The 21,654-nt window shown below is 46.3% G+C and overlaps 1 protein-coding gene across 1 annotated transcript in view; it reads left to right on the top strand.

The window, feature by feature from the left end:
• Nucleotides 1–213: 213 nt before the first annotated feature.
• Nucleotides 214–21,654, top strand: part of SPMIP4 (sperm microtubule inner protein 4) — a 53,487-nt gene continuing 32,046 nt past the window's right edge. Inside the window, exon 1 of the mRNA XM_075316696.1 lies at nucleotides 214–347. Within this exon, the coding sequence (XP_075172811.1) occupies nucleotides 214–347 (134 nt within the window). The remainder of the gene's footprint in view (nucleotides 348–21,654) is intronic.

The following is a 21,654-nucleotide window of genomic DNA, read 5'->3' on the forward strand; positions in this document are numbered from 1 at the left end:
GCAGCTTCCATGTTAGCAGCTAGATGACATTGTAATGCTATCTTGCAATTGTTATAGTGTCAGTAAGTGACAAATCAGAATAGTGTAGGCGGATCGTGCTGTAACCTGGAGTCCTCTGCTGTTCAGTTGGTGTATGTTTTAGAACGTGTTCCCAGCCTGGAAACATATCTCATTACAAAGTCCTTATGAGAGAATCCAGCTGAAACATGAAGGATGGCAGTGCAATGCGACCTGTCCTATTACTACAGTCAAAATGAGGGTGCACAGGAGTTGTCTCCAACCCTACAATCATCTGAACTGCTGACCCCTCAACTAGTTCCTCAGCGCCCCACCACTTCCCCAGAAAGGTAAGAACTTCCATGTGGGAGGTAGGAATTTCCTTACATTTAAGTTCAAAACGTTTTGAAGCTTTTACTGTGATAATCTTTTAATATCACATTCTGTCATATAATTTATGCCTTCTTGTATTCAAAAATATCTAAATGTTATAGCTAAGAAAACCAACTTAGAATTATTTTTCCGCAAACATCTAACTGCATTTACATTTAATATACAGTGCATATATTTCATAAGGCAGCTCTTTCCAGCACTACGACCAAAAACAAATGCCTTCAACAACCCTTCCATTGTGTCATAAAGAAATGTGAATAACGATCGTGAAAGCCCCTCCTCACTGACAGGTGCTTTATACGGTGCTCATATTTTAGTGGTCTGCGAAGAAGTGCAGGTGCTTTGCTGCGCGTCTGTAGCCAGTTTGTCCACAACCATTCTGGGAGACTGAGATTACTGTACTGTGCCTGTTGCAAAGAAAATACCTCCCGGAAAAGCAAACATAAGAGAAAGGGCAGTGTAGACTATGAAGAAGTATGGAATGCCAAACTTGAAAACTTTTGGAACGGGTTTTGTGACAGATTGTGTAGTGTGACACTCCGTTTTACAGGCCATACTCCTTCTATGACTCTGTTCCCCAACCCCTAGACACCGAGAATAAGTTTGAAGATACAGCATCTCAGTGTAAAGGCCCTGTTACACACAGAGATAAATCTGTGGCAGATCTGTGGTTGCAGTGAAATTGTGGACAATTGTGACACCCTGGCAAAACCAGGTAGTCACAGATAGGCCCCTGCATAACACCTTCCCTCATTAGGCAACACACAGCCAACCTAGAAACCCTTGTCACCCCCCCTTAGGGAAAGACAGACACACCAGTGGGCGTGACCAGGCGGTTGGACACACGCACCCAGGGGTCTAGACAGCCCGGGGCGGGAAAACAAGAGTCTAAGTCAGATCAGCTTTAGAGTAACTTGGAGTTCAGTTTGTAGAGGAGTGTGGGCTGGAGCTAAGTGTAGCTCCAGCAGAGGAGTTAAAGCTGAACGGTATCAGAGTAGGAGCCCTGGTACCTTGGCTAGGAGGAAGACGGTGGTCTCCGTCAGCAGGAGACGGGACGACAGCTCAGCAGAACCGAGGTGGACCGGGACAGGGTTGTAGCCCGCCAGTACCGACACGGGGAACCGACCCGGGAACTGTAGTACAAAGGGGGGTACTCAGACCCTGAAGGCAGAACCAGAAACAAGCGGACTGGTTAATTCACCGATTGAGGCAAGGATTGAGACCCTGTCCCACCCAAAGTCCCTCATAGAAGACAACAGCCCTCGATAGAGATAAGAGGTCACCGCCAGGGCCCATAGATCCCAGCATCTGCGGGCACGACTCCTTAGGCCACATCCAGCCAGGAGCGGACACCTAAGTTCCAGACTAGGAAGTCCACCTTACACAAAACAGTGCAGAGGAAAAGGATAGAGATCACCAGCCGGGTGGGGGACCCGAATGCAACCGGCCGCGGCACCGGCCACCATTACCTTGGTTTACCAGAGACTTGTGTGATTTATTGACTGTGAGTAAACATGCATTCCTCTGTCGTCGCTATATCCTGCACCAGAGCCACTGGGTCCCGGGGCCACCATCCCTACCCGCAGAGGGGTTAACATCTTGTTGCCACTACATTTCCCCCGGGTGCCCCATAACAGCAGCAGTGGTGTCCCAACTCACCACACACCGTGGGTGGCATCACGAACTTAATACGGCCTAGCCCATACATCTACGTCCCCCCATTTATTCGGCGTGTCCGCGAGACCCCCGGGTCCGGAGACCCTCGAGCCACCACCCCTGAAGGCCCGGATCCGAGAAGCGCCGGCTGCTGCCACGGGGGCGGCACACAATCAGTGCCAGGTTTGTGGCTGTGTACAAATGGAACAATATCTCCATGATTTCACTGCAACCACAGGTCTGCCAAAAATTTATCTCTATGTGTGACAGGGCCTTCACTCACAAGAAGCTTTCAGAAGTATTGCTTTCCATGAAATTTTGCAGCAACCAAGTAATGTATCAACATTTCTGGGGATTGGTGAGGTCTCCCCCTCTTCTGGGATTCTAAAAAAGATTCTCAAATTTGATGAATGCATCTTCAGATGGCAATAAATTCTAAAGGCCCCGTCACACACAGAGATAAATCTTTGACAGATCTGTGGTTGCAGTGAAATCATGGACATATTGTTCCATTTGTACACAGCCACAAACCTGGCACTGATTGTCCACAATTTCACTGCAACCACAGATCTGCCGCAGATTTATCTCTGTTTGTGACAGGGACTTAAGACATGTTGTAATTAGGGATGAGAGGACCCGTGGATTTTCAGGTTCACCGGGTTCGGCCAAACTTTAGTTAAAAGTTTGGTTCGGCACCCGGTCTTGACCCGAACTTTACCTCGGACCCCAAACCCCAAATAAATCAATGGGGACCCAAATTTTCGTGCAGTAAAATGGTTGTAAAATAGTATATAGTAATTGTAATAGTAAGTCATAGTAAGGGTTAGGGTCTGCCAGCAAAAGGAAGCAACATGGGGGTAAGAGCAGGACAATTGCTCTGCAAACAAATGTGGATAAGGAATACATTTTTTAAAAAATGACCTGGGGACTTCCCTATTTTTCATAACCAGTCAAGGTAAAGCAGACAGCTGGGACTGGTATTATCAGGTTGGGAAGCCCCATGGTTATTTGGCCCTTCCTAGCCTAAAAATAGCAGCCCGCAGCTGCCCCAGAAGCAGTGCATTCATTAGATGTGCCAATTTTGGCTGGTTATGAAAAATAGTGGTAACCCCAGACGTTTTTTTTTTATGATTTATTTATAAATAAATAATTAAAAAAAAACAGTGTGTGATTCCCTCTATTTTTGATAACCAGCCAACGTAAAGCAGACAGCTGGGGGCTGCAGCCCATAGCGGTATGCTTTACCTGTGCTGGTTATAAAAAAAAAAGGGGAGGAGTCACACATCCTTTTTTCTATTTTGTTCCCAGCAGTGCTCAGGCATCTTCCACATGCCAAAAGCTGGTTGATTGGATGCTCTGCGGCCTTTCAACAAGCTTTATGAATCATCCGAACAGCATACAAATTCTGTATTCAGACACGGACTTCCATGAGAAGTCCGTGTTCCAGTTTGAGCCCCGTACACTAGGTGTCCGGTAGAAACTTCGAACTCTACCGTTCAGGTTTGCACAGTACTAGAGATGAGTAGATCCATTGAAATTCGGTTCAGTGGGTTCAGACAGACTTTAGATAAAGTTCAGTTCTAAACCCGTACTTGACATGAAAACCAAAGGAAGTCACGAATTCAGCAGCTCGAGTTTCCGATCACGCGCAGCCAGCCATAAACAGATCACTTCCAGTGGAGGGTGGGCAGGATTTTTCCATTTATTTAATTTTTGGTGCTGTTGTTACCCCCAGTGTGAGCCATTCAAACACTGCAAGCGGCTCGTTTTAGGCTGAGCACCAAGCGTACCCGAGCACAGCGATACTCGACCGAGTAGTGAGGATATATAAAGCCCCAAATCAAACACTGGGGTTTTTTTGGGTAAAGTCCGTGTTTGGTACGAACACCAAGCTTTAATTTTCAGGTTCGCTCATCTGTACTCATTATTAGTTGTAATTCCAAGTCAAGAATTAACAAAGAATTACTTTTCTTATGAATCTGTTGGCAATGTGGCACTTTGTAGTGCCTCCACAAGACATCATTCATGAACTTCTATAATGCACTTTTTTTTCTTACAAATTCTGAGTGAAATCCTTTTACTGTCTTTAACAATGGTTATGGTCTTTCCCATGCTGGGATCTGTTGCCATTGTTGCTGAATATTTATGGATCCAAAATCATCCAGCATGTCTGCAATCTTCAATGTCTTTCTCCATTTGTTTGCTCCTTCCCTACCGATCACTGTGTGTGATCAATACAGTTTAAACCTCATTTGAAATATCTAATCCATGGATTAATATGTCTGAGCAAATTAAAATGATGTAACCAAATTAATTATTATATGACAGACTATTGTTATAGTGGTGGAGGTATGGGGGGGATTAATCTGCTTTGAACCTATGAGTTCTAAAACACTCGCTCTTAGCTGAAGGATTACTCTGTGATTTAGCACAATGCAGGACCTGTCACTGTGAATGATTTATAAGTAAAGCCTGAGGGCTCAGTTGTCACCCAACAACCCTGTGATTTGATACCATTGGAAAACGTATTAGGCTTAGATGAAGCATAAAAGCCAGTTACCGCACCGCTATGTACAATAGACTTTCATACTGTGGAGTTCTGCAATCCAGTGTTACTGAATGGTAGTTCATTAATTCTTATTCACACATTGCAGGTTTACTGAACTGTTAGTTTTATTCTTTTTTTTTTTTTGTGGTTCAATTCAACATAACACAAACACAGAATTGCAACCAATAAGTGATCCCGAATATCTGCCCGTATGCCGGTCCCCTTATAAGTGTATGGTGACCAGAATCCAGCATTTTATGGTAGTAGAAGGGATAGGGGGATTAGAGCAAGTGTGTTAGTCTCCCACATGGCTGTAACGTTACCTCCAGGGCCGTTCATTAACCTCGTGCATATGGACTGCTTCCTCCACTCACTCCCAGGCCCGACGTCTCTGATTGGTTGCAGTCAGACTTGTACTCACCCTTTCTGACTGCAACCAGTAACAGGCGCTGTGTGCATGTCTATAGTGTAAAAATAAATAAATTAGCGTAGGGCCCCCCTTATTATGACACCCAGCACAGATAAATCTTACGGCTAAAGGCTGCAGCCCCCAGCTGTGTGCTTATCTTGCCTGTGTATCAAAATAAGAGGGACCGCATGTGGCTTTGTTAAAAAATTATTTAAATAAACAATTTTAAAAATTGGCATGCGGTCCCCCCCCAATCTTCATATCCAACCACGATAAATAAAGCCGACAGCTGGGGGCTGCTATTCTCTGACTGGGGAGAACCCATGGTTATTGGGCCCCCCAACCTAAAAATAGGAATTATTGCATCTAATGGAATTCCTGGAACTTTAACCGGCTCCTCACGATTGCCCTGGTGCAGTGGCAATCGGGGTAATAAGGGGTTAATAACAGCTCAGAGCTGCCCCTAAGCTGTAGATTAGTAATGTAGGAGTCTATGAGACGTCCCCATTACTAATCTGTAAGTGAAAAGCAATAACACAAACACTGAAGAAATTCTTTCTTTGAAATAAAATACAAAGAAAACACCCTCCTTCACTCCTGTATTAACCCCCAAAACAGCCAGTTCTGACATAATCAACACGAGGTCCCACAATGATTCCAGCTCTGCTAACATACATACTGAAGGCACAGCGCACAAGCACAGAACATGACCACACTCTGTGAACTTCAGGCAGAGAACGAGCCACAGCGATGAGCGTTGACGTCAATGAGTTTATTTGCGGTCATAGCAGGTGGTTCACACAGTACTCAACCTATGATCACAGGCAAACTGACCTCAGGTGACCTCATTAAACTTAGTGACCTCACCTCAGATGAGATCACTGAGTTCACAGACCTGCATCGCTTGGCAGAAAACCGCAGTTTTCCGCCAGTATGTGCAAATTTGGTGCTGAAATGTTTGCACCAAATTTCAGCACCAAATTTTCACCTCCTGGCAGAAAACTGCCCTAAAACGGCACTAAAACAGTTTTTGTTCATTTTTTTTTTTTTTTGCCAAAAGGGGAGATTTGGTGCTCATATTTATACACCATATTCCTGCACCAAATCGGCATCTCGTGCCAAAAAAACACATCAAAACCACAAGCATTATGATGCAATTTTGATGCATTTTTTTGTGCTTTTTTGCCAAGAGATGCAGGTCTAAGAACTCAGTGAGATGTCACTGATTTTGATGAGGTCACCTGAGGTCAATTTACCTGTGGTCAAATCTGGGGTACTGTGGGAACCTACACCTATGACCGCAGATAAACTAAATGATGTCACTGCTCATCACTGTGGCTCAGTCTCTGCCTGAAGCAGACAGTATACGGTCATGTTCTGTGCCAGCACGCTGTGCCTTCAGTATGTAGTAGAGCTGAATCATCCTGGGACCTCATGTAGATTATGTCAGAACTGGGTGTTTTGGGGATTAATAAAAGGGGAGAAAGAGGGTGGGTTTTTTATAATTTATTTTAAATAAAGGATTTTTTCTGTTTTGTATTTTATTTCATTTACAGATTAGTAATGGGGGGTCTCATGGACATCTCCCATTACTAATCTAGAGATTAGTGGCAGCTGTGAGCTGTCATTAACTCCTTATTACCCCAATTGCCACCACACCAGGGCAATCGGGATGAGCATGCTAGAGTTATGGGATTCTGGGCAGCTGCAGGCTGCTATTTTTAGGCTGAGGGAGCCAATAACCTTGGGTCTTCCCAGCCTGAGAATACCAGACCCCAGCTGTCAGTTTTATTATGGCTGAGTATCGAAATTTGAGGGAACAATACTCTGATTTTTTTAAGTTATTTAAATAAATATATATATATAATATGGGGGACTCTACCCCAATTTTTTATTTCTTTATTCATTTTTACACTATAGGACACACACAGCGTTTGTGATTGAAAGCAGTCAGGCAAGCTTTCACACAGGGTGGGGGCTCATCTGACTGCAACCAATCAGAGACGCTGGGACTGTCAGTGGGTGGGGGAAGCAGTGCATATGTATGAAGGATAATGAGTTTGCCAAATAAGCAGTTGGAGTGGCCATTGAAGCAATGTTACATCCGCGCAGGACACTGATGAGTAAAATGCGCCTGCTTTTCCCTTATTTTCTCTATTTACTTCCCTGAGAACTCAAGCCTCAGGGCCAGCGCTTGGGTACTTTTGACCCTGCGTGGATCCGAACTTTTACAGTACAGGTCTGCCCATCACTAATTGGGACTTTGTGTTCCCAGGTTCCATCAGTGTAATCCTGACCAGACTGATTGGCAATTATTTTTAATAACAATATCAAAAAAACTAATTTTAAGAACAAAAAAGTGCCCCCCCCCACACACACACAGTGTCAATGGTTCAAATCTGCACTATTGTAGCTAGTTTGAGTTATTATATTACTTAAGGCTTGGTTCACATGTCCTGTAGTCATCAATTATCACAGATCCATTAGAGACCCGTTGGTAAAAAAAATTGTGCAAGTACAACTTTTTTGTCTGTTGTTAAATAACAGATGTCGGCTGGATCTGTTTTTAACATGTGTAGTCTATTGAAAACAGATCCGTTAACGGATTGCTATTTGGCCATCCATTGTACTTTCATTTGTAACGGATCCGTTGTTTTCGTAGGGCCATTTCACATCTCCGGTATTTTGCCGAAAGCCGGATCCGGCACACATGCAGTACAGTTACATTCATTTACAGTGGAATCGCGACACCATGAGGACACATGCGGTTGTGTATGAAGCACACAAGCGCATGGTGTCACGCTTACACTGTAAATGAATGTAACTGTACTGCATGTGTGCCGGATCCGGCTTTCGGCAAAATACCGGAGATGTGAAATGGCCCTTAGCGAATCAGATACAAATGAAAGATAAATAGCAATCCTTAATGGATCTGTTGTCCATAGATTCCCATGTTAAAAAACAGATCCGGCAGAAATTAGTTTTCAAACGGATCTATGCAGGATCCATTCTAACGGATGACTACAGGACGTGTAAACTTAACCAAGTCAAATAAGTAAAGGAATCCCCAAAAAATAGTGTTAACATAGAAAAAAATTCCTATTAAAATGCAATTTTTAATAGATATACCTTAAAATGATCAAGAATCATCAAATAATCTTTCACTTAAAAAACTCAAGTGCAGGAAACAATGAAGGAAGGAGAAAAGAACAGACCAGCTATAACAAATGCACCAATGAGGCCCCGATATCACTCCTAGGGAAAACAGCCCTGCCTGGCCGCGGAGGTTGACACCCTAAAATAATGCAAGTGAGGCCCCGCTTGTCGTTCACTCTCCTTAAAAGTCCAATTAAAATTGATCATTTTAAGGTATATCTAATTAAAATTGAGTTTTAATAGACATGTGAACTTAGCCTAAAGGGGGCTTTAAACGTTGCAACATCGCTAGCAATTGCTAGCAATATCGAGCGCGATAGCACCCGCCCCTGTCGCACATGCGATATGTGGTGATTACTGCCGTAGCGAACATTATCGCTACGGCAGCTTCACACGCACATACCTGGTCGGCGACGTCGCTGTGAGCGCCAAACAATATATCCTTCAAGGGGGAGCACGTTCGGCGTCACAGCGACGTCACTATGCGGCCGGCCAATAGAAGCGGAGGGGCGGAGATGAGCAGGACATAACATCCCGCCCACCTCCTTCCTTCTGCATTGCTGGTGAAGACAGGTAAGGAGATGTTTGTCGTTCCTGCGGTGATGTGTGCTGCCGCAGGAACGGCAAACAACATCGTGGCAGCAGCAGTAACGATATTATGAAAAGGAGCAATGTGTCACCGATCAACGATTTTTGACGTTTTTGCGATCGGTGATCGCTCCTAGGGTTTACACACTGCGATGTCAGTAACGGCGCCGGATGTGCGTCACTAACGACGTGACCCCGGTGATATATCGTTACCGATGTTGCAACGTGTAAAGCCCGCCTTAGACTTAATGGTTGATTTTTTTGTATGAGAAGAATAAATGAAACTGAGGGCAGAGCGCTGATTTACGACTCGATGCTCTAATTACATGGTTGGTACTAAGTACACAGATTTCCGAAAGAAAATAAAAATCTTCTTCATTCGTGTTTGCAAATTACATTAGAATTTCTAATGTAAATGCTGGCTTCCCAAAGGAAATGTAAAGAATAATTACTTCCTTAGAGACTGCTCATCAAACTAATAATTCGGCAACCTAAAAAAAAAGTCTATTCTCAGGCTGATTAACAATTATTATTCTGAATGTGATGTTTGCATCTTTAGAGCATCGTAACAGAAAATATTAGCACTACATGCAGCATTAACCCCTTCATGACCTTGCCATTTTCCTTTTCGTTTTTTTCCTCCCCTTCTTCCGAGAGCCATAACGTTTTTATTTTTCCGTCAATATAGCCATATGAAGGCTTGTTGTTTTGCGGGACAAGTTGGGCTTTTGAATTAAAAAAATAATTTTAACTATATAGTGTACTGGAAAACGCAAAAAAAAAAATCCAAGTGCAGTGAAATTGCATAGGAGTGCAATTCCACAATTGTTGTTTGGGGTTTTTTTATCTACCAAGTTCATTATACGGTAAGAAAAGACCTAGCAGTATTATTCTCCAGATCATTAAGAGTATGTAGATACCAAACATGTATAGTTTTAATTTACGTGGTAAAAAAAAAATCGGAAATACGTTAAACAAAAAGTTTCGCTTTTGGCGCCATTTTCCTATAAGGCCCCCTTCACACATCAGTGATTCTGGTACGTATGTTGCAGTTTTTATAAGTACCAGAATCACCGGCATACGCAGACTCGTAGCTTCTAAGGAACCAGAGGGGAAGGTTACTAACACTATAAATCAAGATAGCGTAGGCTTGCAGAGATAGACAAGGACCCAAGGTGTGGAAACATAAAACACGTGCACAAGTGGACAAAGCAGAAATACTAAATGCAAGTAAGGGTAAACGCCTAAAAACCTGACAGAAAACAAAAGATAGGTGTGGAAAGGGCAAATGAGAAAACACAGAGAAAACAACACTGGTCTCTACCTAAATCCATTAGCTGCTGGGCTGTAACTCCTTAGCAGTAATCTTATAGAAATACGGCCAACAAAGGAGCCTAGTATCAGGAGTGTATAAATAGCGCTATCCGGGATGTGATAGGATAGAGTAAATGAGCAAGTCAGAACACTCAATAATGGCAAAGCAAAAAGAAAGAAGCAAAGGTAAAAGATCTTCATTATCTGGACAGAAACCGACTAGGCTGTGGCTCAAAAGGGAAGGAAACCAACCTCGCAGCACAAGATCACCGGATCAAGTCCTGAGGCATGACACATTCAGTTTCCAAGCTTAATCCCCTTGTGTAGGTGCTGTTGACACTTATAAATTCTTCATCAAGGAACCACAGCTCTGGTGTTGTATATGCCTCTTTGCTATTACCAGACTGTATATAGTTCTCTGTAATCCCTGCTATTACATGCATCCCTTTGTGAACCAATGAACTTTGTCCCTATATTTTCTTTGACCATTAAAAAACGGCATATATTTTTTCTTTATTATCTGGAGATGCTTTGGCTTGAACCACACCATTATGAGGACAACTATCCATTGATGTATTTTCTACTATCCTTCCTGACTTCCTTCCGTAAAATATTCGATGAACCAAAGCATTTCAAAATCAACCACTGACGTTATACGCCAACTTAGACAAGGGACTAACTCTTAGTGACATTGTGCCATGCAGTTCCAAACACTTTTTGCTGAATTTGACATGAAAAATGGTGCTCTCCTAGCTATTATATACAGTGCCTTGAAAAAGTATTCATACCCTGTGAACGTTTCCATATTTTTCACATTATAGACACAAACTTAAATTTATTAGAATGTTATATGATATACTAACACTAAATAAAAAGTATTTGGGAAGTGATAAGGAAATAATACATGGTTTTCTAAATAATTTAAAAACATAAATCTGAAAGTTGTAATGTGCATTTGTATTCAGCTCCCCTGGGGTGTAGTCTTAGCTATTACTTCTATACTCCACAAATTTTATTTTTTATTTTACTAACGTACATAGCGAATTAATTCCACAGCGCTTTACAGACGTGATCATCATCATCCCCATTGGGGCTCACAATCTACAATCCCTATCAGTATGTCTTTCATGTACGGGAGGAAAAGAAAGAACCTGGATGAGATCTAACACGGGGAAAAGATACAAACTCCTTACAGATGTCGTCCTTTGTGGGATTTGAATCCATGATCCCCAGCGCTGCAAATCAACAGTGCTAACCACTGAGTCACCGTGCAAACCTGATTTTTATGGAGAAACTAAGTAAAAAAACAAGCAAAATAGGGTCTTAACTGGTTACAATAGGGGTAAGGATGAAATTAGTATCTCCTCACCTGGGATAGTTGGGTGTGACACAAATACTGATGCGTGTGTGACAGGCTGCTGCAAATCCGCGGATGATGGACACCGAGATAGAAGATGATCAGGAAAAATTGTGGTTCTACTGCACTGCCTCAATGGACGAAAAGGGAAAAGGACTACAAATGGATTAAGTTGAAAATGGTTTATTAATCCACGCATTTCAAGGCAATCAAGCCCCTTCCTTAGGACAGGATACTATGGTTTTGTAGAAGGGGCTATATTGCCTTGAAATGCGTGGATTAATAAACCGATTAATAAACCATTTTCAACTTAATCCATTTGGAGTCCAGAAGAACCACATTTTATCCTGATCATAATCTGATTTGTATGGAATAATGGCATGAAAAAAAGCCATTTTTGAAACAAAGCCATAAAAAGTCTCATTTGTAGTTTTCTAAAAGCCATGTAGGGGACAAAGCTAACATGGGGAAGAAGGTGCTTTGGTTAGATGAGACCAAAGTAAAAATTTTTGGGCTAAATGCAAAACACTGTGTGATGGAAAACTAACACTTCACATCCCTCTGAAAACACCATCCCCACCATCAAACATGCTGGTTGCAGCATCTTGCTGTTGGAATACTTTTCTTCAGCGGGGACAGGGAAGCTGGTCAGAGTTGATGGAAAGATGGTTGGAGCTACGTACAGTGGAATCGTGGATGAAAATCTGTTAGGTTGCAAAAGACTTGAGACTGCGGTGTAGGCTCACCTTCCAGCTTGACAACAACCCTAAACATACTGCCAGAGCTACAATGTAGGGTTTAGATCAAAGCATATTCACAGGCAAGACCTACATCGCATTGAGAATTTGTGGAATACTTAAAAATTGCTGTTCACAGACGCCTCCATCCAATCTCACTGAACTAGAGATATTTTGTAAAGAAGTATGGGCAAAAATGTCACCTCTAGATGTGCACAGATACCCCAACAGATTTGTAGCAGTAAATACAGCAAAAGGTGTTCCAACAAAGTATTGACTCAAGGTGGCTAAATACAAATGCATGTCACAATTTTCAGATTAATATTTTTAACATATTTAGAAAACCATGTATCATTAACTTTACACTTCACAAATACTTGCTTAGTGCTGGTATGTCAAATAAAATCCCAATAAAATACATATAAATTTGTGAATGAGAAAAAATGTGGAAAAGTTTAGTGGGTATGAATACTTTTTCAGGTCACTGTACACCAGGATGAAATTGTATGAGAGATCTGCCATTTGATGATCTAATTTTTTTTGCAACACAGGAAGACATTGTCATGAGCGGAGAGATCCTTATTGAAGGACTTTGTCTCTATTATGGTTAAAAGTATCACTCGCATTGACCGTTCCAAACTCGAAGCCAAAGCCTTTTTTCTGCCTAGATCTGTTTGGATAGTTGTAACATAATTTGAGGTCCATACAAAATGATCCAATTAAAAATGAGCCTGCTATACAGTGGGTGAAATAAGTATTGAACATGTCACCAACGACATTCTGCCTCAAACGGTGGCCACTGATCCTTCAGAATGTCAGTGCGGTTTCTACATGGAATTCCTTTAAGGATAATTGACAAGATGTCAGTCTAATGGACACCATATATTTATTGCTGAAGAATTACTGTGGATGTCTGTGTCCATGTGAACTTCAGACTTGACTGAATAAGGTACTCATTGTGAATGCGGTCAGCATATGGATGCCTGAGGCAGGAGTGATTTACTCACCTTGGAAATACGGCTGTTGCTGCAATAGTGCTAATTACGTAAGTCTGGATGAATGGCTGAATTTGCTAGTCTTGCTGGAGGACTATTGTGGAGGTTATGTGACATGTAATCAAGGCCGAATGTGCAATATATTGTAAACGCGGTATGGATGTTGAAAGCAGGAATGATTTATAATTCAGTTGAGAGATGCAAAGCCAATGATGAAATAATGCCGATACTCTATTGACTCTGGATAAACTAAAAGAACTAGAGATGTTTAGTTTGAAAAAGAGACAGCTGAGAGGAGACTTAATAGCGGTCTACAAGTATCTGAAAGGTAGTCACAGTGCAGAGGGAACCACCCTATTCTCATTAGCACAAGGAAGTACAAGGAGCAATGGGATGAAAATTAAAGGAAGGAGATTCAGATTAGACATTAGGAAAAGTTTCTGACAGTGAGGGCAGTCAGGGAGTGGAACAGGCTACCATCGGAGGTGGTGAGCTCTTCCTCAATGGAAATAAGCAGAAACTGGATAAATATATAGCATGATGATTTAGGAAAGCCTGTACTCACAGGGGGTTGAACCCAATGGCCCTTGAGGTCCCTTCCAACTCTACCATTCTATGATTCTCTGACTCTACTAAATATATGGATCCTGCATGCACAATAGAAATTAACACATGGACACCTTGACGATAACTGCTGAAAGGCGTCTACCCTATTCACACTTGAATACGGTCCATATGTGGAAAATGTGAAGGAGGATTTGATCCCAATACATTAAAATTCATGGACTTTTTATGCATTATCTATTTGTGATACATAATTGGACTTCAATATGAACTAAGTTCTGCTACAGTATTATGAAAAATATTTATTATAAGGAAATATTATTTCTTTTGGAATTTTTTTTTCTAAGAATACACATAAAATTAAATATAAACGAAAAGAATTATTATGTCGTTAGTTCTTTTTCTTTTTTTGAATCCAGATCCAAACAATTTAAGGCAGCGAACTTGTGACATCTAACAATAAATCAGGTCTATATCAGAAAACTGACCAGCAGCTTCCACAAATGTGAACAGGCGCCACTTGAAAAAAACAACATAACTACAAAAGCATAGCCAGTGGCACACAATAATATAAGGACATATTGGCATTGCATTACTGCTAAAAGAATATTAATACATACATAAAAATACATAGCTAATGTGAAAAATGAGTACAAGGACATAGGCATTGCATTACTGCTTTGATAATATTGACAAAAAGAGATTTTGTTAGCTTATGTATTAACCAATCCATGTGAGCCCAATACCCAACGGCAAGGTAATCTCATTATATCGGGAACCTCACTATAAATGCCCCTATGTGCGACTAAAAATCTGCGTGTCTGGGCATATAGGTCCCTGGCTAAATAAGATGGTGGACACACCCTAATATTCAATATTCGTATAGCAATAATGCAATGCCAATGTACCTTATATTATTAAGTGCCACTGGCTATGCGTTTGTAATAAATCAGGTCTAACATGTAAATGTAAGAAAACATGAAGATTTCCATCCGTCAAAATTTTTTGTCTCATCACCACCCAGACCAACTGCATCAGCTTCCATTGCTGTGCCAATCCGGAAGGAATGTGTTCCAAATTGCGCTGCATCAACACCAATCTGACACAAACAAGACTTGAAAACAGCTTTGAACTGTTAGGGAGTCAGTGATGCGCTTGATTTGTGTACCAAGAACTGATCACAGGACAGTCTATAGATATATGTGCCGCCCCCGTGCCAGCAGCCGGTCTGCTTGGATCCGGATCCGCGATGGCTCGAGGGGTCTCCGGACCCGGGGGTCGTGCGGCCACTCAATGAAAGGAGGACTATGTACAGGGGGATGAGAAGTTCGTGACGCCACCCACGGTGCCTGGTAAGATGGTGTACCACCGCTGCTGTTATTGACGGAGCCCGGTGGCGGTGGTATAGCAGCAAGGTGTTTAACCCCTCCGTGGGTAGGGGGTTGTGCCCCGGGGCCCGGTGACGGTGGAGAAGGGGAGTCATGGGCTGTAGGCCTGCGAGACAGGGAGCAGAGAAACTTACACTTACAGTGGTTATCGTGGTGCTGGATGAGGCTGTGCTGATTTGTGAGGTCAATGAACACACAGGCAGTGATTCAACCAAACGTCCTGCAGTACCGCTGCCGCTGAGGGGGAGCTTGTCCAGATGACCGTTCCCAGTGATGTTACTAGTGTGCTTTGGTCTAGTCCGATCCTCCGGGAGCCTCCACTTCCACAACCCCTCACTCTCTCAGGCTACTCTCTCACGCTGTCTGGGAGCTCCAACTCCCCAGCCTGCTCTCCTCACTGAGAGCCACTTGAGAGCCCTCTGCTCTATTTGCTCCCCAGCCGATGACTAACTAGTCACCTCCCACCCAGTCTAATTTTAGCAGAACTTCCTGTCACCCTCCTCCTGGGGGTCCAGATGGTCTTCTCCAAGGAACACGGGAAGGTTCAACAAAGGTGACAGTCTATATAATACTTTTAAAACTTTTTATGAACTTGTAGGTAGATGTACCTGTTTCGCCCGGGGACCAGGGGGTACTCAGATCCGGGCCACAGAGTCACTTCTGTGGGTATCACGATGGCGTGACCCGGTCTGTGATCCCAGGCTCCACAGTAAAAGGGGGTTTTGTTAGGGGAGATTGTCCGTGACGCCACCCACGGTTGTGGTGATGGTGGAACACCACCGCTGCTCTGGAAGGGGATCCCGGGAGCGATGACAGGGAGCAGCGTAGTTGTTATGTCCCCTCCGTGGGTAGGGGGTTGGTTGTCCCGGGGCCCGGTGATGGGGTAGCAGGGAGCAGAGCGCAGTGCTGCAGTGCGGTGCCCGAGGGCACGGGTGTACTCACAAGAAAGTCACATGGAGTCACTGGTGAACTAAGAATTGCCGGTGTCCGCAGCCTTCGGTACGGGGGTGTTAGTGTCCCACACACGGTGCAGTAGCCCTTGTTGTTCCTTCCCTGCAGCCAGGTGCCTTTCTCTCCACTCTCTTTACTTTCTCCTCAGCCGGGAACGGGGAATCTACTCCCCTGTAGTGATCCGGGTACCCAGGTACCGAGGGGCCACCGCCCTGCTCTGGCTACCTGTTCTGGCCCCTTCCTCACTACGGCCTGTCCCGGCCCTTTCAGAGCACGCTTCACTCCCAGCCTGGGAGCCACCACTTCAGACCTCTGTCCTGTCTGCTCTCCAAACACTCTCTGCACCAGCCCCTCCCCTCTCCTCTGCTTTTCCCTTACACTGGGGGCTGTGGTTTGTCTGGCTGCACCGGTGTGAGATCAGATTACCAAGGAGGATTAACTCTTTCTGTGACAACCTGGCTGTGCCAGGGCATCACACACCCCCTTGGTAAAACACGGCCCGTCCTCGGGCCGTCGAGGCACCAACATTTATTAAAACTGGAAAAAGGATATAACATTTTAAACATTTTCAATCTTCCCACAGCGGGATGCACATTGCTTCAACGTTGCTACAACAAATAACACTTTTAATAATAACTGTGTAACGGGTCCTTTAGTCACTCACCCAAACAACCTAGCCTTGGTGCTGCCCCTAAAACCCAGGCAGCACCCCTTGACCCCAGTCCAGAAACGGCTCCAGATTGGTCAACGGGACCGGTACTTCGCTGCCGTTGCGGCCGGGCGGACTGCCGGAGCCGTCGTCATCTCCGTCGCGGCCGGGCGGACTGCCGGGGCCGGTGGCAGGGCGGTGACAAGGGTGAGGCCTGGGGACCCCAGGTCTGGGTCCTCCCCAACAGGCGCTGCGGGCTCCGCTACCAGTAACAGGGGTAACGGGTCGGTGCATCGCTGCGGCAGCCTCTCCAGGAACCAAAAGCTGGCAGAGTCCTGGCGTCCCTGCCTTTACAGTCCTGGTCACATGAATTGCAGTTCCCTCCTACTGCTCCCCCTTGGTATTCGGGAGCAGTCCTTCCAGCAACTTTTAAAGTTCCCTTTTCGCTTCCGGTCCTCCGGAGCTTCACTTCTGCCCGCGTTCTCAGGGGGTGGAGCCTCTTTTTCGCACCCACCGCTCGGAGAAGAAGGCGCCAAGTTGTTGTTTTTGGCGCCTAAAATGGCGGCTAAAATGGCGGACTTCGGGATTTTTCCTCAGCGGGACGCCGCTGACGGACGGGGCAAGGCGCACTTCCTCCAGGTGACTGGATGGGCTCGATCCTGTTCGTGACGCCAAATGTTTCGCCCGGGGACCAGGGGGTACTCAGATCCGGGCCACAGGGTCACTTCTGTGGGTATCACGGTGGCGTGACCCGGTCTGTGATCCCAGGCTCCACAGTAAAAGGGGGTTTTGTTAGGGGAGATTGTCCGTGACGCCACCCACGGTTGTGGTGATGGTGGAACACCACCGCTGCTCTGGAAGGGGATCCCGGGAGCGATGACAGGGAGCAGCGTAGTTGTTATGTCCCCTCCGTGGGTAGGGGGTTGGTTGTCCCGGGGCCCGGTGATGGGGTAAGCAGGGAGCAGAGCGCAGTGCTGCAGTGCGGTGCCCGAGGGCACGGGTGTACTCACAAGAAAGTCACACAGAGTCACTGGTGAACTAAGAATTGCCGGTGTCCGCAGCCTTCGGTACGGGGGTGTTAGTGTCCCACACACGGTGCAGCAGCCCTTGTTGTTCCTTCCCTGCAGCCAGGTGCCTTTCTCTCCACTCTCTTTACTTTCTCCTCAGCCGGGAACGGGGAATCTACTCCCCTGTAGTGATCCGGGTACCCAGGTACCGAGGGGCCACCGCCCTGCTCCGGCTACCTGTTCTGGCCCCTTCCTCACTACGGCCTGTCCCGGCCCTTTCAGAGCACGCTTCACTCCCAGCCTGGGAGCCACCACTTCAGACCTCTGTCCTGTCTGCTCTCCAAACACTCTCTGCACCAGCCCCTCCCCTCTCCTCTGCTTTTCCCTTACACTGGGGGCTGTGCTTTGTCATGCTGCACCGGTGTGAGATCAGATTACCAAGGAGGATTAACTCTTTCTGTGACAACCTGGCTGTGCCAGGGCGTCACATACCGACTGCTCCGCAGCCGGGGTTGCAGGGCCCAGGTGCTCCGCCATCTTGCCACTGCTTCTTCCAGGAACGTTGTCGCAGAGTCCTGGCGTCCCTGCTCCACTTCCGCTAGTAACACATTCTGGCCCGCCCCCTTGGTCTTTTCGCAGCACTCTCTTGTGCGCTGTGGCCCTCTGGGAACTTCCGGCTTCACACGTGAGACGAAGGGCGGGGCTTAGGCTTTGCGCGCTTTCTTGGGGAAGACAGCATTTTGTCGCGAAAAGATGGCAGACAATGGCGGAATTGGCGGGAAAAGGACTCTTGACTCGCGGGTTTCAATTTTCAAGGCGCATGTCACCCAGGTAAGTGGGTCCTGCTCATATCCTGTTCGTGACACCAGAAATTGAGATGTGCCGCCCCCGTGCCAGCAAGCGGGCTGCTCAGATCTGGATCTACGGTGGCTCGAGGGGTCTCCGGAGCCGGGGGTCATGCGACCACTCAAGGAAAGGGGGACTATGTACAGGGGGATGAGAAGTTCGTGACACCACCCACGGTGCGTGGTAAGATGGTGTACCACTGTTGTTGTTGGTGCTGATTTGTGAGGTCAATGAACACACAGGCAGTGATTCAACCAAATGTCCTGCAGTACCGCTGCCACTGAGGTGGAGCACGTCCAGATGACCATTCCCAGTGATGTTACTAGTGTGCTTTGGTCTTGTCCGACCCTCTTGGAGCCTCCACTTCCACAGACCCTCACTCTCTCAGGCTACTCTCTCACGCTGTCTGGAAGCTCCAACTCCCCAGCCTGCTCTCCTCACTGAGAGCCACTTGAGAGCCCTCTGCTTTATTTTATCCCCAGCCAATGACTAACTAGTCACCTCCCACCCAGTCTGCTTAACCCTTCGGTGGACGGCCCCTTCTCTCCTGAACCTCCCCACTGGTGTGTGTGTGACTGAGATCTGCATGCTGGTCCTAGCATATCACTGGGTGGCACCTGGAACCAAGGGAGAGATGGATGCCGCACGGAAAAGAAAATTGTGAAACACCCTGTGACGACCTGATAGGCCAGGGCGTCACATATATATTTTTTAACTACCCGAAACAGGGCATAGGGAGCCATTCAATGTCTTTATCGTTATCAAAATCCTTTTCCTTCCTGATCGGTTTCAGAATGACAGAAATCTTCATTAATAGCTGCCAAACCTGTCCTTTCCCTGTCTGCAAAGCAGTGAAAAATGTGTGGATCTCTGGACTAGCCAGGTAGACAAAACACACACACACCCCCACCCCCAGACAGTCACATTAGTCAGACACAAAACCCTTGTTGCCTCCCTCCAGTGTCTGATGTCCACACCAGGTGGGGCGGAGCCAGGAAGTTGGCCCCACCCACCAAGGAGTTCACAGGCCTGGAGGTGGGAAAAGCAGTCAGTTCAGTTCAGTTGAGGAGTGGAGAGAGTTCAGTTTTGGAGGTGAAAGTAGAAGGTCACGAACTGCAAGTGTCTGGGAGTCCAGCAACTGACAGCAAGGTTGGCAGACGGTGGTGGCCGTCTGCAGGAGTTGGTGGATCAACGCGGAACCGTAGGACCGGGGTTGGGCAGTGGCCCGCCGGTACCGAACCGGGGAGTGAAGTGAAGCTAGCACACACAGGCAGGGCCATCGGACCCCGACTAGGCTTGGAGCCGCCAATGGTCAAATCCGAGTGTGACAGGATCCCCAGGGGTTTCCTAACTACCCAAGTCCCGTCAGAAGGCAACCGTCCACACCGTGAGGGTATACAGCCACCGCCACAGGCTAGAAACCCAAGGGCCAGCGCCTGCGGGCAAAACGGGCTCCTCCGGCATCTATACACCGAGGAGCAGACTACCATTGGGAACCCATCGTAGTCAAGACAGTACACAAAGGTGCAGGGAAAGACAGCCACCATCACCTGTCCGGGGAGAGACACTGCAGCCGGCTGCGGGACCCGTCCATCCAGCCGTTTGGTTTACCGGAGACTTTGTGCATCTGTTGCTGAGTGAGTACACCAGTGCCATCCGAGACCGCGCCACGCTGTCCCTGCAACCCTGCACCTCACCAACCCTGCCTCCCCGTCACACCACCGGGCCCCGGGACCACCAACCCCTACCCATGGAGGGGGAAAACAACATCCCAGCTGCTCCCTACCATCGCTCCCGGGATCCCCGTCACCAGCAGCGGTGGTGCCCATCTTTACCACAACCCGTGGGTGGCGTCACGAACTAAATCCCCAAACAAACCACCCCCTTTTCACTCACGGGCGAGGGGCGCCGCTCGGGTCCCCGGATCCGGCCCACCATTCGAGCCACCGAGCAGCAGCAGCAGCGCCGGACCCGAGTGTTAGCGAGCGCAGCGCCCCGCCGCCCGCGACAATTGCAAGAGTGAAAGAGACTGCAAAAAGACGAGCCTCAAAAGAAGTATGAGACACCACTGTCAATATGCGGTCAACTAAGCAAAAGACACAGGAAACCTATCTTGAGCTGGCCTCTCTTTCTTCCAACCTTTTACAACTTGTCTAACAAGAAATTCTTTTGAAAGGTCTCTCTCAATTGCCCCACAACTTCAACAAAGTAAAGCCTGTTAGGACCTTTCTGAACACTGGAACAAGACATACCATTTCTTTGTCCAATGTTCCAGCAAGCACAATGTTATCGCAATGTGCCGCTGGTCAATGGAAGGCAAATTAGCACCAGCTTTACTTAAAGTATCCCATGCTGTGTCATGACTGCACCATGGGAACTGAGCCAGTGATGACTATGTAAAGAGCAGGGATCAAAATGCAGCACACAGAAGAAGGAGCAGTGGTAAATTAATTTACTAACTGGGATAGGGGAACAGACGGCAAGGGAGTGTTATCACAAAAGAAAAATAATTCAATTTCTGGTTACACTAGAAGGTAACAACACAGTAGCTCATATAACTCAGCCTAACAGGCGCAAGAAATAAACACATTAATCCCCGTGGGAAACAGAATAGAAATGTCAGGGCCTTTGTCTGTAGCCTCCAGACCCTACACTTTCCGTCTCTATGGGTTACAGTCACTGAATCACACAGTACGCTATGCTCCAACCACTATCAATACAGTCCCCACATTAAGTACCGCATGGCCCGGCAGGAAGCAACAGCCCGGCGAAGTCAGGTCACCAACGGGTGGCTATTTTGATCAGCGATGTCTGTGGCTTGACCACGCAGTAGGGTCTGGGGGTCTTGACAGACGAAGCACGTGTCTTGGGGGTCTTGACAGGTGCAATGTGGGTTTCGGGGGTCTGGAGGGTATTACTGGACGGTACTTGGGTTTTGCTGGATGGTGGGTAATGTCTAAATCCCAGTGGCCAGAGGGACCTCTGCTGATGTCACACCCATGTGACCAGAAGGGGCGGGACCTTCGCCAACATTGCCGATTCCAGGAAGATGCATTATTCTTCTAAGCCCACGTGGGCACAAGAGATCCCCAGATAGAG

Source organism: Anomaloglossus baeobatrachus, chromosome 6, assembly GCF_048569485.1.
Source record: "Anomaloglossus baeobatrachus isolate aAnoBae1 chromosome 6, aAnoBae1.hap1, whole genome shotgun sequence".
Lineage (NCBI taxonomy): Eukaryota > Metazoa > Chordata > Amphibia > Anura > Aromobatidae > Anomaloglossus > Anomaloglossus baeobatrachus.